This window comes from Drosophila subpulchrella, chromosome 3R (assembly GCF_014743375.2).
Source record: "Drosophila subpulchrella strain 33 F10 #4 breed RU33 chromosome 3R, RU_Dsub_v1.1 Primary Assembly, whole genome shotgun sequence".
Lineage (NCBI taxonomy): Eukaryota > Metazoa > Arthropoda > Insecta > Diptera > Drosophilidae > Drosophila > Drosophila subpulchrella.
In genome coordinates, this window is record NC_050609.1 from 7798325 (window position 1) to 7810161 (window position 11837).

An 11837-nucleotide genomic window follows, 5' to 3' on the forward strand; every position below is an offset into this window, starting at 1 on the left:
TAAAGTTGAGACCCTGAACTCCAGAGTTTGTTCGGTTTTTCTGTGAGATTCACTTAATTTTCTGTCGGAGTCGGAGCGCGGCTCAATTGGAAGAGGAGAGAGCACAAGAGCTCTTGAGTGATCGCCTGATTGACGAACGACCATACATACAATGTGGCGTTCGAGTTTCCACTTACCTGACTTCGAACGGCTGTGCAAATGGAAATTGGTAAAGCATTTTCATGTAAACGGCTGGGATCGCTGTAATTTGCTACCAACACGACTAGGGGTGGCTCGATACCAGTCACTTCCCATCCTCCCGTCCTATAACCAGGAACTGGAGTGCCGCGGTATCGGCATTATCGTGGTATTAGAGAACCACTCTCCCGATTCCACAGAGAGTGCGCATGCAGCCGGCGTTTGTTTGCCCGTCTTCTTTTTTTTTTCGCCAACATAAACACTCGGGGATATAATATATATGGTATCCGAGTATCAGAGCGGTTCGGGTATACACTCAGTCCATAAGCGTTTGTTGGCCCTGTCGGTCTGCCTGAGCTATTGCATTGGGTTTTGGTTTTTGGTGCTTAGTTCGGTTTCGTTGGCCTAAGGTGACGCATCGGGTGCCGGTTTCTTTGTCCAGTTCCGCTCCGTTTTTGTACTTCCTCTCTCGTCTGTGGTTTTCCGTTCTGACCAGGCCAACATATAATATTTTGGCAACACGTGTTGTCCGATAATTGCCGGAACGGAGAATTGTACTCGAGTTCTCTCTCTTTTCTTTTTTTTTTTGGGGGGGGAGGAGCAAAGTACACGTCAACGGAGCAGAGAACCGAGTGGCGAAACATTCGGGCTCTGTTTCTCAGGAACCGCCGACTGCTTCGACATCACGAGATAAAGCCCAAAAGCATAGCGGTTCCGAGTTAGTGATTCATTGTACCGCCACCGCTCGACGAAGTCAGCTGCTACGCGAAAAGGAATCTAAAATTTAGATTTTCTTCAGGTTTCTAACAAAAACATGGGATACGACGAGGCCATCGTTCATGTGGGCGATTTTGGACGCTACCAGAAGATAATCTACTTCCTTATCTGTTTGACCTCCATTCCAGTGGCCTTCCACAAGTTTGCGGGTGTCTTTCTGCTAGCCAAACCCGACTTTAGATGTGAGTTACCTTACGAGAACGGCAGTAGCACCTATGAGTTGCCCACCCACCTGTGGAACCTCTCGTTTCCCCGGGGGGAAAAGTGTGCCTACTACGATGTGGAATACAGTGTGGAGTACCTAAATGGCAGCATTCCCAGGAGTAGCAATGAAACTAAGGCCTGTTCCAGATACGTTTACGACAAGAGCAAGTACCTCAATAGTGCGGTGACCGAATGGAACCTGGTTTGTGGCCGGGACTTCCTGGCAGCCACCAGCGATTCCTTCTTCATGCTGGGCGTCCTCCTGGGCAGCATTGTCTTTGGCCAACTGAGTGACAAATATGGACGGAAGCCCATCCTCTTCGCCTCGCTGGTCATCCAGGTGCTGTTCGGAGTTCTGGCCGGAGTGGCTCCGGAGTACATCACCTATACATTCGCCCGTTTGATAGTGGGCGCCACTACATCCGGAGTATTCCTGGTGGCCTATGTGGTGGCCATGGAGATGGTGGGACCCGACAAGCGCCTCTACGCCGGCATCTTCGTGATGATGTTCTTCTCCGTGGGATTCATGCTCACAGCGGGCTTTGCCTACTTTGTCCACGATTGGAGATGGCTACAGATTGCCCTGACCTTGCCGGGAATCATCTTTATGTGCTACTACTGGATCATTCCAGAATCCGCCCGCTGGTTGCTCTCAAAGGGGCGAAAAGATTGCGCCATTGCCAATATGCAAAAGGCAGCGAGATTTAATAAGGTGGAAATAAGTGATGAGACCTTGAGTGATCTGCTGGATGAGGGAGAACCTTCCGAAGAGAAGGCCAAGCAAAAGCTGGAGGATCAGGAGGATGGGGGACCACCGCCCTCTGTGTGGGATCTCTTCTGCTACCCCAATCTCCGCCGAAAGACGTTGCTCATCTTCCTGGACTGGCTTGTGACGAGCGGCGTGTACTACGGACTTTCCTGGAACACCAATAATCTGGGTGCCAACGTGCTCCTCAATTTCCTCATCTCGGGAGCTGTGGAGATACCAGCCTATATATTCCTGCTCCTCACACTGAACCGCTGGGGTAGAAGATCCATTCTGTGTGGCTGCTTAGTTCTGGCGGGAGTCAGCCTTTTGGCCACCGGCATCATTCCGGAGAAGATGAACACCCTGATTGTGGCCTGCGCCATGTTGGGTAAACTGGCCATCACTGCCTCCTACGGAACCGTTTACATATTCTCCGCCGAGCAGTTCCCAACTGTGGTTAGGAATGTGGCCTTGGGAGCCGCTTCCATGGTGGCCCGTATCAGTGGAATGATGGCACCCTACCTTAACTTTTTGGCCACCATCTGGCGACCACTGCCACTACTCATCTGCGGATCCCTCTCCTTGACAGCGGGATTACTATCACTTCTGCTGCCGGAGACGCACAACAAGCCCATGCTGGAGACCATTGCGGATGGCGAGCGGTTTGGTAAGAAGACCAAGGGCGATGTCTACCTGGAGACGGGCCAGGAACTCCAGCAGACCCCAGAAACGCAGCCCCTGAGGGGATCAACTGACGCAAATGGACTTAAGACCAATGGCCACAAGTACTAGGAAATCTCAAGAACGGAACTAACTTAAACTTCTCCAGAGGTTACAGGGCATCTATAGATTTCGGCCAGGCCAAAGGCGAGGCATTTACCTATTAAAGAATAGACCAAGTATTATATCATTTCTGAAATCTCACAAGCAACCAAAAAAGAGAAGACAGGAGAAACTAAAAGATTGGCTAGCATCAAATGGATCATGATCATGTTAGAATTTAGTCTTATAAAAGAAGGGGTTTTTCCAGGGGAAATCACATGGAAACCCCGTATTTAATTTATTCCTAAATCTATTTAACTTTAGTTTACCAATTACATGTATGAAGTCCATGGACATGATTTTGAAATAAATTGTATTTTTCCTAGAGATTAAATCTATTTCCCCGCCTCTTTATTGACCCCTCGTAAACCCGGACAAAAAGTCACTTGAAACGTGTTTCCGTTTATAGTGTTTATTTTCGTAGCTGTTTATTTTCTTATCAGCCCCCCAAAAACACGAGACTGTCGTTTGAGAAATGGAACCGCACTTAATTCGTATCACGAGATTACAAAATGCTTAGTTATACTTGTGGAAAAAGAAATATTTGGAATGCGAGTCATAATCATACGATTCCTCAGGGTGACTACATAATATTCGCATAAATACTTGCCCTTGAACTTATTTCATACGTGGCTGTTCGGAAAGTGGATCGTTAGCTACAATTTTAGAGTGCACCACAACATGTTCTCTGCATTTTCAAATTAATATTTTCGAACAAGCATGCTAATGTTTGAGATAACAAATGGAAACATACTGGGGCAAAGAGAAGTCAACCGAAAAGAGAGAGTCCCGATTCGATTGAAAGAGCAGGGTTTTAGAAGAGTGTTTATTATCTATATGCACACACAAGTAAAACCCATAACGTGAACACATATGTGTATATCAATATACAGACGAGGTAATAAAGATATGTTTTCTTTAATATAGCAAATAATTTGATTTTACATTGAATATATTTCAAATTTAAACAGCATTTTTTTAATTAGAATATTAAGTTTTCATTATTTCATTCCAATATTTTTTGTTTAGATATCGGAGCTTACAAAAAAATTGCGTTGTTTTTTATTAAAAACTCGAAAATATATATTCAGTTCTTAGAATTTTTCATTTTTGTTGAGTTAAGGAATGGGTATAAGACTTTGTTTATATGTTATTATATGTTATTAAAGCATCATTTTTGAGTTAATCGATTAAGTGAATCTGACCCCAACTGTTCGCGAGATAAAGAATTTATCTTTTGCCGGCAGAAAGTTTGGAATCAGGCCACAATCGGTGGACTCTTTCCTTGGTCAGGAGATGTTCCTGAGGGCTCTAATTGACATCGTACGATGTCCAAATCAGTGAGGCAGCTGGTCATCCTATCTACCCGTCCCCCGTTTTCATCCCTGTTTTGGGAAATGGGAACTATTAAACCTATTTCGATTTTCTTGCCTCGATCGCTGATCAATAAATTGGTCACAGGGTGGAACGGAACGGAGAACGCTGCTCTGCACGCATACACTCACAGCCTGAGACCGCTCACACAGACACGCTGATAGGCGGGCGTTCTGGGTTCGCCGGAGCTCTTTGTTTTTTCTGATTTCAGTCTGAGACTGAGGCAGCTGGCGAGCGGTCGATCGCGCACTCCAAGATCAATTCCAAGTCCGAGATTCGCTGGCTGGAGGTCAGCTGCTGCTCCTACTGCAGCTGCAACCTGGTTCCGTTTTCCAACCAGATTCAAAGATTGTTGCACAATCGAACGGGTTCACGGGGCGCATACGCAACGCGCTGCGATAATAAGTTGCGCATACGTCACGGTGCCGCGAATATTGAACCGCTGGCCAGTTATCGTACGACACTCGACGGTTGACAACGCGCAAATCTCACGTGTGACACCTGTTTGGCCCTTAACTATAATCTAACCATGGGCTACGACGACGTCATCACCCACCTGGGTGAATTTGGACCGTATCAGAAGCGCATTTACTACCTTCTCTGCCTGCCGGCCATCGTTTGTGCATTCCACAAGTTGGCCGGTGTATTCCTGCTGGCCAAGCCCGACTTTCGATGTGAGTTGCCCTACGAGAATGGCAGTGCCACCTATGAGCTACCCACCCACCTGTGGAACCTCTCGTTTCCCGTGGGGGAAAGGTGTGCCTACTACGATGTGGATTACAGTGGGGAGTACCTAAATGGCAGTCAGCCCAGGACTAGTAATGAAACCAAGAGCTGTTCCCGCTATGTTTATGACCAGAGCAAGTTCCTCAATAGTGCTGTGACCGAATGGAACCTGGTTTGTAACCGGGCTTTCCTGGCAGCCACCAGTGATTCCATCTTCATGCTGGGCGTGCTCCTTGGGAGCTTCATCTTTGGCCAGATGTCCGACAAGCTGGGACGCAAGCCCACCTTCTTCACCTCGCTGGTTCTTCAGATGATCTTTGGTGTCCTGGCCGCCGTGTCGCCCGAGTACTTCAGCTACACCATTTCGCGAATGATTGTGGGTGCCACCACGTCGGGAGTTTTCCTCGTGGCCTATGTGATTGCCCTGGAGATGGTGGGCTCTTCGTATCGCCTTTTTGCCGGAGTGGCCATGCAGATGTTCTTCTCGGTGGGATTTATGCTCACAGCGGGATTTGCCTACTTCATCCACGACTGGAGATGGCTGCAGATTGCCTTGACCTTGCCGGGACTCCTCTTCATCTGCTACTATTGGATCATTCCGGAGTCTGCCCGCTGGCTTTTGCTCAAGGGTCGCCAGGAGGAGGCCTTTGTGATCATCAAGAAGGCGGCCAAGGAGAACCGAGTGCAGATTCCCAATCAGATCTATGATCAGCTGGTGGACGAGGTGGCCGAAAAGAAGAAACAGGATGAGCTGACGGCAAACCAGCCGGCGGCCACCGTTTTTGATCTCCTCCGGTTTCCCAATCTCCGCCGGAAGACTCTCCTAATCTTCTTTGATTGGTTTGTAAACAGTGGTGTCTACTATGGTCTCTCGTGGAACACAAATAACCTGGGTGGCAACCAACTGGTTAACTTTATGATCTCTGGCGCCGTCGAGATTCCTGGCTATGTGCTGCTCTTGTTCACCCTCAATCGCTGGGGTCGTCGCTCCATCTTGTGTGGAACCATGATGATAGCTGGGGTTAGTCTCCTGGCCACCATCTTCGTGCCCAGTGACATGAACTGGCTGATCATCGCCTGCGCCATGATTGGGAAACTGGCCATCACCTCGTCCTATGGTACCATCTACATCTTCTCGGCGGAACAGTTCCCCACGGTGGTGAGGAATGTGGGTCTGGGAGCCTCCTCCATGGTGGCCCGAGTGGGTGGCATTCTGGCACCCTACCTCAAGATGCTGGGCGAGATCTGGCGACCACTGCCGCTGATCATCTGCGGAGCTTTGTCCCTCACTGCTGGCCTGCTGTCCCTTCTTCTCCCAGAGACCCTGAACAAACCCATGCCGGAGACCATTGAGGATGGGGAGAATTTCGGGAAGAAGTCTTCGGCGCCACAAGAAGCTCAAGAGCTAACCGGGATGCTCAATGGAAAGTCCAGCTAATTGGAGCTGGATTGCGAGACAGGCACTTTACTCAATCTAAACTAATGGCCTTAATTGGCTCGCGCCCTGGTCATTTCAACGAATTTAAGCATTCCGCGCATTTCCATTTCTCTAGAGACATTCCAATTCATTCCATTCTAAACTGAACTCAACTCTATTTGTTTACCTTTAGAAGCGTTTTAATAAAAGAAATGTAAATATAAATGGTAATTGCGACTTGTATTTTCAGTCTGTTCAACGAACTTTATGAAAAGTTTTTTTATTGAGGCGGGTCGTTAAGTCGCCGAGGCGATTATAATTCGCTCATTATAAGAATTAGGTCTAAATGGTCGCGGCTGATAAGAAAAAAAGTCCCATCTCATCGGGTGCAATCTCCTAATGCACTTGCTCACCGGAGAAAGTGGTTTTTTCCATATGTTTCCGTTATAATTTTGTTCTAATTATAGCTAACGAAGTGCCCTTCACATATCACTGGCGATGATAAAAGTGAATACTGTCAACGGTGTCGTTGATAGGAAAATCAAGGCCCCGCACCCACATGGAAATAATTTCATTTAGGTTGAATTCAATGAACTGATCAAGTAGATCAAGTATTTTGTAATTATATAGAATAAATAAAGTATTATCGACATATGGTTCCGGAATTCGTATATGTATATTGATATTTACCCCAACATTGCTTGTGAGCAATAAATAAAGACTACAGAATACCCTAGGGTTTCCCTATGTTTTGCTATTCTAATTTAATGACTTCTCAAAGAATAATTAAAACAAACGTAGTTATAAACAGATCACCTTGAAAAATTCAATTTGAAATGTTATTTGCATTACTTAGCATTAATGAAAGATAATATTCAGGTGCTGAAATCAATTATTATTTTGTAGTTACATTTTGAAAACAATACTATGGTTAATATGGTAATATAACTTTAAAACTCATAAACGATCCTATAAATATCTCTATCTATATGATTCCTCTAGACTGATATTCAGATAAAGAGTTTTGATTTTGATTAAACTTATCTAGAATGCCAAGAAATGGGGTGATCGATTGGTTTTATAAGATCGGTTTTAAACAATAACAAGAACGTAAAGCCCAAAAGTATGCCTCATTTCACCGAGCAACCTTCTCAAACTGTTCCGAACATGTCAAACTATCTTGGCTGGAGTATTCACCTTAAATTTGGGTACATAAAATGACAATTTACATTTTTCACCGGCAATGGACTTGCCCTTCGGCACACAGACTCCGGAACTGGACGTACTGATTGTGGGTGCGGGTCTCTCGGGTCTGGCATCCGCCCTCAAGATCCTTTCCATGGAGAGCACCCTGAAGGTGAGGATCATCGAGGCGAGCGGGGTTTTGGGTGGCCAGTTGGGACAGAATAACACACGACTGGTGGATGCCGCCCAGCAGGATATGCTCTCCTTTCTGACCCTCATCCAGTTGTCGCCCCGGCGGAGAAGGTACGACAATGGCAAGATGCGAAGGTGCTGGGATCTGGATCGAGGACTCACCGCTCTGCCGGCCAAATTCGAGCTGGGACGATATATCGAAATGCTGGACCTGCGGATGTCCAAGTTTCGCTCGAAACGGTTCAAGTGCGTTGAGGTAAATCATCATATTAAGTCTACACTAAGTTACGATCTATTTCTTAGCCTTCGGGAGCGGGTCTCCAACATGGATCAGCATATCCGCCATCATTTGTTCTTCAACAAATCACGGAACTTCATGCTCAACCTGGTGGAACTGGTTTGCGGGGTTCCTGCCAATGAGGTGGACTACGATGTCTTCATGTCCGTCTGCAGCTCTTGTGGAGGTCTTAAAATGCTTATCGACTTGTAAGGAAAAAACATATTGTTCACTCAAGATCAGTTTAGTTATTAATACGTTAAAAGTAGATGATAGTATTTCAGAAATTTGATTTATTTTAATAATATTCGATTTCCAGTGGTACTTAATCATCATAATAATTTTTAGTTTTATGTAATGCGATAAATGATTTCCCATAATCTACTTTTAGCTGTGAATACCAGCAGTCATACACTTCCAGTTTTTTGTATAATTTAGAACCTGATAAACACATTGTAATATTCATGTCATAGCTTTACGAAACAAAGGTGTGATGACCGCATTAAGATTATTTAAAAGCTAGTAATAAAAAGTAAAGCAGCTCTTTTTTGAATAAAGAACACTTGCCAACACAAAATTTAAATAATAGAGCACGTCTAGTAATTAGCCCACATGAAAAACAACCCCTCGAAAATGATTGATTACCCAGTTTGAATTAGTTAACTTTTATAGATCACGTATGTGTCACTTTTCTCAGTTACTACAGACTTAGAATTCCCATAAATTGTTTATAGATCACTTATAACCTGGCTTTGATTGATTAGCTGGCAAAGATCTTTACATCAGTGCAATTAATGTACCCCATCAAACATTCATTTTCCCACCCCTTAGTTAGTTTTTCATTACTGAACTTAATGAACCCTATAAAATTCTAATTACTCGCCTCATCTCTAGCTACTTTACCTACCCGAGCAGTTTCTATGAGGTCCCAACGCAATTACTTATAGAGAACATCTTGGAGCAGATGCAGTTCACTAAGATTATGCTAAACTGCAAAGCAGAGAAAGTGGAACACTTCAAGAACTATGCCCAGGTGACGGATAATCTGGGGAATAGTCACACGGCCCAGGCTGTGATCCTAGCTTTACCCTGGAATAAAGTGCAGAAATTGGAGTTCGAGCCCCGCATTCCGAGGGCCTTTCTTCCACCTGTGGCCACCAAATTGAAAAATCCACCCCGCCGCCTGATCAGTCAGTTCCAGTTTAGATATGCCAAATCCTTTTGGTCAGATCTTGGTTACTCTGGGAACTTTCTCAGCTCCCAGCCGCTGGTCAGTGGACACGAGTGCCGGATGGCCACTTTTTGCGGCTACATGCTGCACTCACCAGAGGATCAGGACGAGGTTCTGGAGGAGGTGATGGATCTGCTGGCCAGCCATTTTGGCGAGGAGATGCGAGAGCCTTTGGAGAGTCAATGCTCCACCGATGAGCTCAACGAGGCGCTCCACAAGCCGCAAACGAAGCCCTGGCACCGGGTCATCTGGTCAAGTTCCTCCGCTGTGGGCACCAGCTATCGCAGTCTGATGGGTGGAGCTGTGCAGAGTGGCTTCCGGGCGGCGGTGAATGCCCTCTTTGTGGTCCGACCCCAGGTGGTCAGCTGGAAGGATATGCTGGATGAGAGGCCGAAGAATACCCAGGAAGGTGCCCGCACCTCGGGCAGAATCAGGGGACTCCTCAGCCGTCTCAATCTCTACAACGTGACCTTCTACAGCCTCTTTGTTCTCGGACTCATCTGGCTGCTGAACTTTGGCTACGCCAGGTCGACCTCATAGGGATTACCCATGTCTCTATAGAAATTAAAGTTTCTGTTTTCGAAGACGACCTTGTCACCCACGCCATTCGTCTGGGGCTTAGTCTCGAATCTCAGGTCGAGTGGCTCTTAAAGCATGTCTTAAATGCCCTCATTGAATTTAGTGAGTTTTGCAACGCCTAGATTTCTACGAATTTGTGCACAATTCCCGTCTCGTTTCGTCGGCAATCATTCACTTAAGCATCGCCAACGCCTGACTGGCTAAATTGTGCTGTCGTTATAAGTAGGAATTATCATCTCAAAGGTTTTCATATGTGGGGGGTAAGGTATCGAGAGGAATTTAGTGGCACAATTAAGTAGTTTAGAATACATTATAATGTAGATCATGTTTATTTGGTTGGCCTCGGAAAAAATCCTTCAATTATTTAGACAGTTTTGGTTTTATTAAAATTAACATAAGTCAATTCAGCGAGAAAATTCTATTTAAATTTTATGTGTTGTGGAACTTCACTTTTTTTAGCCACATCGACATAAAAGCTGTGCTGTCAAATAACTACAAAGTCCCATAAATATTTTCTATTGGGGCCCGCCTTTTGAGTAGTATTCATTCTCTAAGTCTTACAATGAAAATTTACAATGTTATAACCATTAAAAAAGTGTTTATGCTTGCCATTTTTCTTCTGTGTGCATTTTTCTCTGAGCTGTTTCTAAATTAGGCCTGACATCTCCTTAAATTGCCATATATCTTTTTATGACAAAGCTTATCACATTATAAAGAATTCTTGGCGATTATGCAGATGAGGTGGCTATTATTAGATTAGCACTGAATGGATTGACCCAAGTGGCCTGCAAGCGAAACTGCGGGCATGGATAAAGTAAATCGGAACTGTGACAACCCATAGTTCTTTAAGTCACCACCCCGTTGACGAATAATACATATCCGTAGGAAACTGCACGTGCGGTCGGTAAACAATAGAAGCCTAATCAAAATCTAATACGGGGGTCCAACCCAAACTACCGACAATTGAATTTCTAATGGAGGCACGCCCAAGTGCATGAACATACATACACTGGTCGGCATATGTATTTTGACAAAATAAAAGTTAAGTATACTCATAACTTGAATTTACTTCTTGTAAACTATAGGCATCAATGGAAAGGTAATTTCAATGCCGTTTGAATGATACAATACATTTCTTTACCCATTCAGTACTTATTGAAAAGGACAAATTTGTGTAAATCAACTTTTAAATTTTTTTTTCAAACTTTTTTCCTCGACTTGAAAACTTAAACTTTTTGATGCAAAAAGTTTCTTCAAACAAAAATAATAGTAACTGCAAAAAGAATTTTTCAAAAATCATTTTCCTTATATTTTTTATGATTTTTTGAAGGTGACAATGTCGGAATAAATTTGTATGAAAAAGAGAAAAATATGGCTCAAATGCCTGTTTTTAAGCATTTTCAAAAATTCATAAAAAATATAAGAAAAATGATTTTTGAAAAATTCTTTTTGCAGTTACTATTATTTTTGTTTGAAGAAACTTTTTGCATCAAAAAGTTTAAGTTTTCAAGTCGAAGAAAAAAGTTTTTAAAAAAAATTTAAAAGTTGATTTACACAAATTTGTCCTTTTCAATAAGTACTGAATGGGTAAAGAAATGTATTGTATCATTCAAACGGCATTGAAATTACCTTTCCATTGATGCCTATAGTTTACAAGAAGTAAATTCAAGTTATGAGTATACTTAACTTTTATTTTGTCAAAATACATATGCCGACCACTGTACATAAAGCTCTAATTACAGCTAGAGTACTAGAATAATACCAGGTAGAACTAGAACCGTTAGAACGGCTAACTCTCGGGCGATTTTCACAGTTGAACAGAATGCGCCTGGGAAGCGAATAAAGCCGAACAAGTGAACAACAATTGCGGCAAGGCTAAAATTAGATTGCGATAACAAAGAGATTCATAAATGGAATATAGGGAATATACATATGCCGCAATCCCATCCCATACTATCCCATACCAGCCCACCCTTCAAGGCCAATCTCTATCTTTTCCCGCAGGGTTAGTAGTTAAGATATTGACGACGATCGATTCATTGAGTTCAATTGATCTTGGCCAGAGTTGAGGACTCTCGATGTTCGCCGATAACGCAGGTTAACCTTAATCGAATCACTTGATTCGGTC

General features: G+C 44.0%; 3 protein-coding genes across 4 annotated transcripts; all 3 read left to right on the forward strand.

The window, feature by feature from the left end:
* The first annotated feature begins 538 nt into the window (after positions 1-538).
* On the forward strand, positions 539-3062 carry LOC119563330 (organic cation transporter-like protein). Its single transcript, XM_037876674.1, has one exon. It carries the CDS (start codon positions 992-994, stop codon positions 2696-2698), a length of 1707 nt encoding a protein of 568 aa, XP_037732602.1. The 5' UTR covers positions 539-991; the 3' UTR covers positions 2699-3062.
* Positions 3063-4324: 1262 nt separating this feature from the next.
* On the forward strand, positions 4325-6476 carry LOC119563105 (organic cation transporter protein). Its single transcript, XM_037876347.1, has one exon. It carries the CDS (start codon positions 4632-4634, stop codon positions 6264-6266), a length of 1635 nt encoding a protein of 544 aa, XP_037732275.1. The 5' UTR covers positions 4325-4631; the 3' UTR covers positions 6267-6476.
* Positions 6477-7448: 972 nt separating this feature from the next.
* LOC119558243 lies at positions 7449-9719 on the forward strand. Of its 2 annotated transcripts, none has more exons than XM_037871570.1 (3): positions 7449-7868; positions 7926-8108; positions 8794-9719. In XM_037871570.1, the coding sequence occupies exons 1-3, from the start codon at positions 7489-7491 to the stop codon at positions 9668-9670; spliced, it is 1440 nt and encodes a 479-aa protein (XP_037727498.1). In that variant the 5' UTR covers positions 7449-7488; the 3' UTR covers positions 9671-9719. The 2 variants fall into 2 exon arrangements, with proteins under 2 accessions (XP_037727498.1, XP_037727506.1); XM_037871578.1 differs by having other exon boundaries at positions 7592-7878.
* Positions 9720-11837: the final 2118 nt, after the last annotated feature.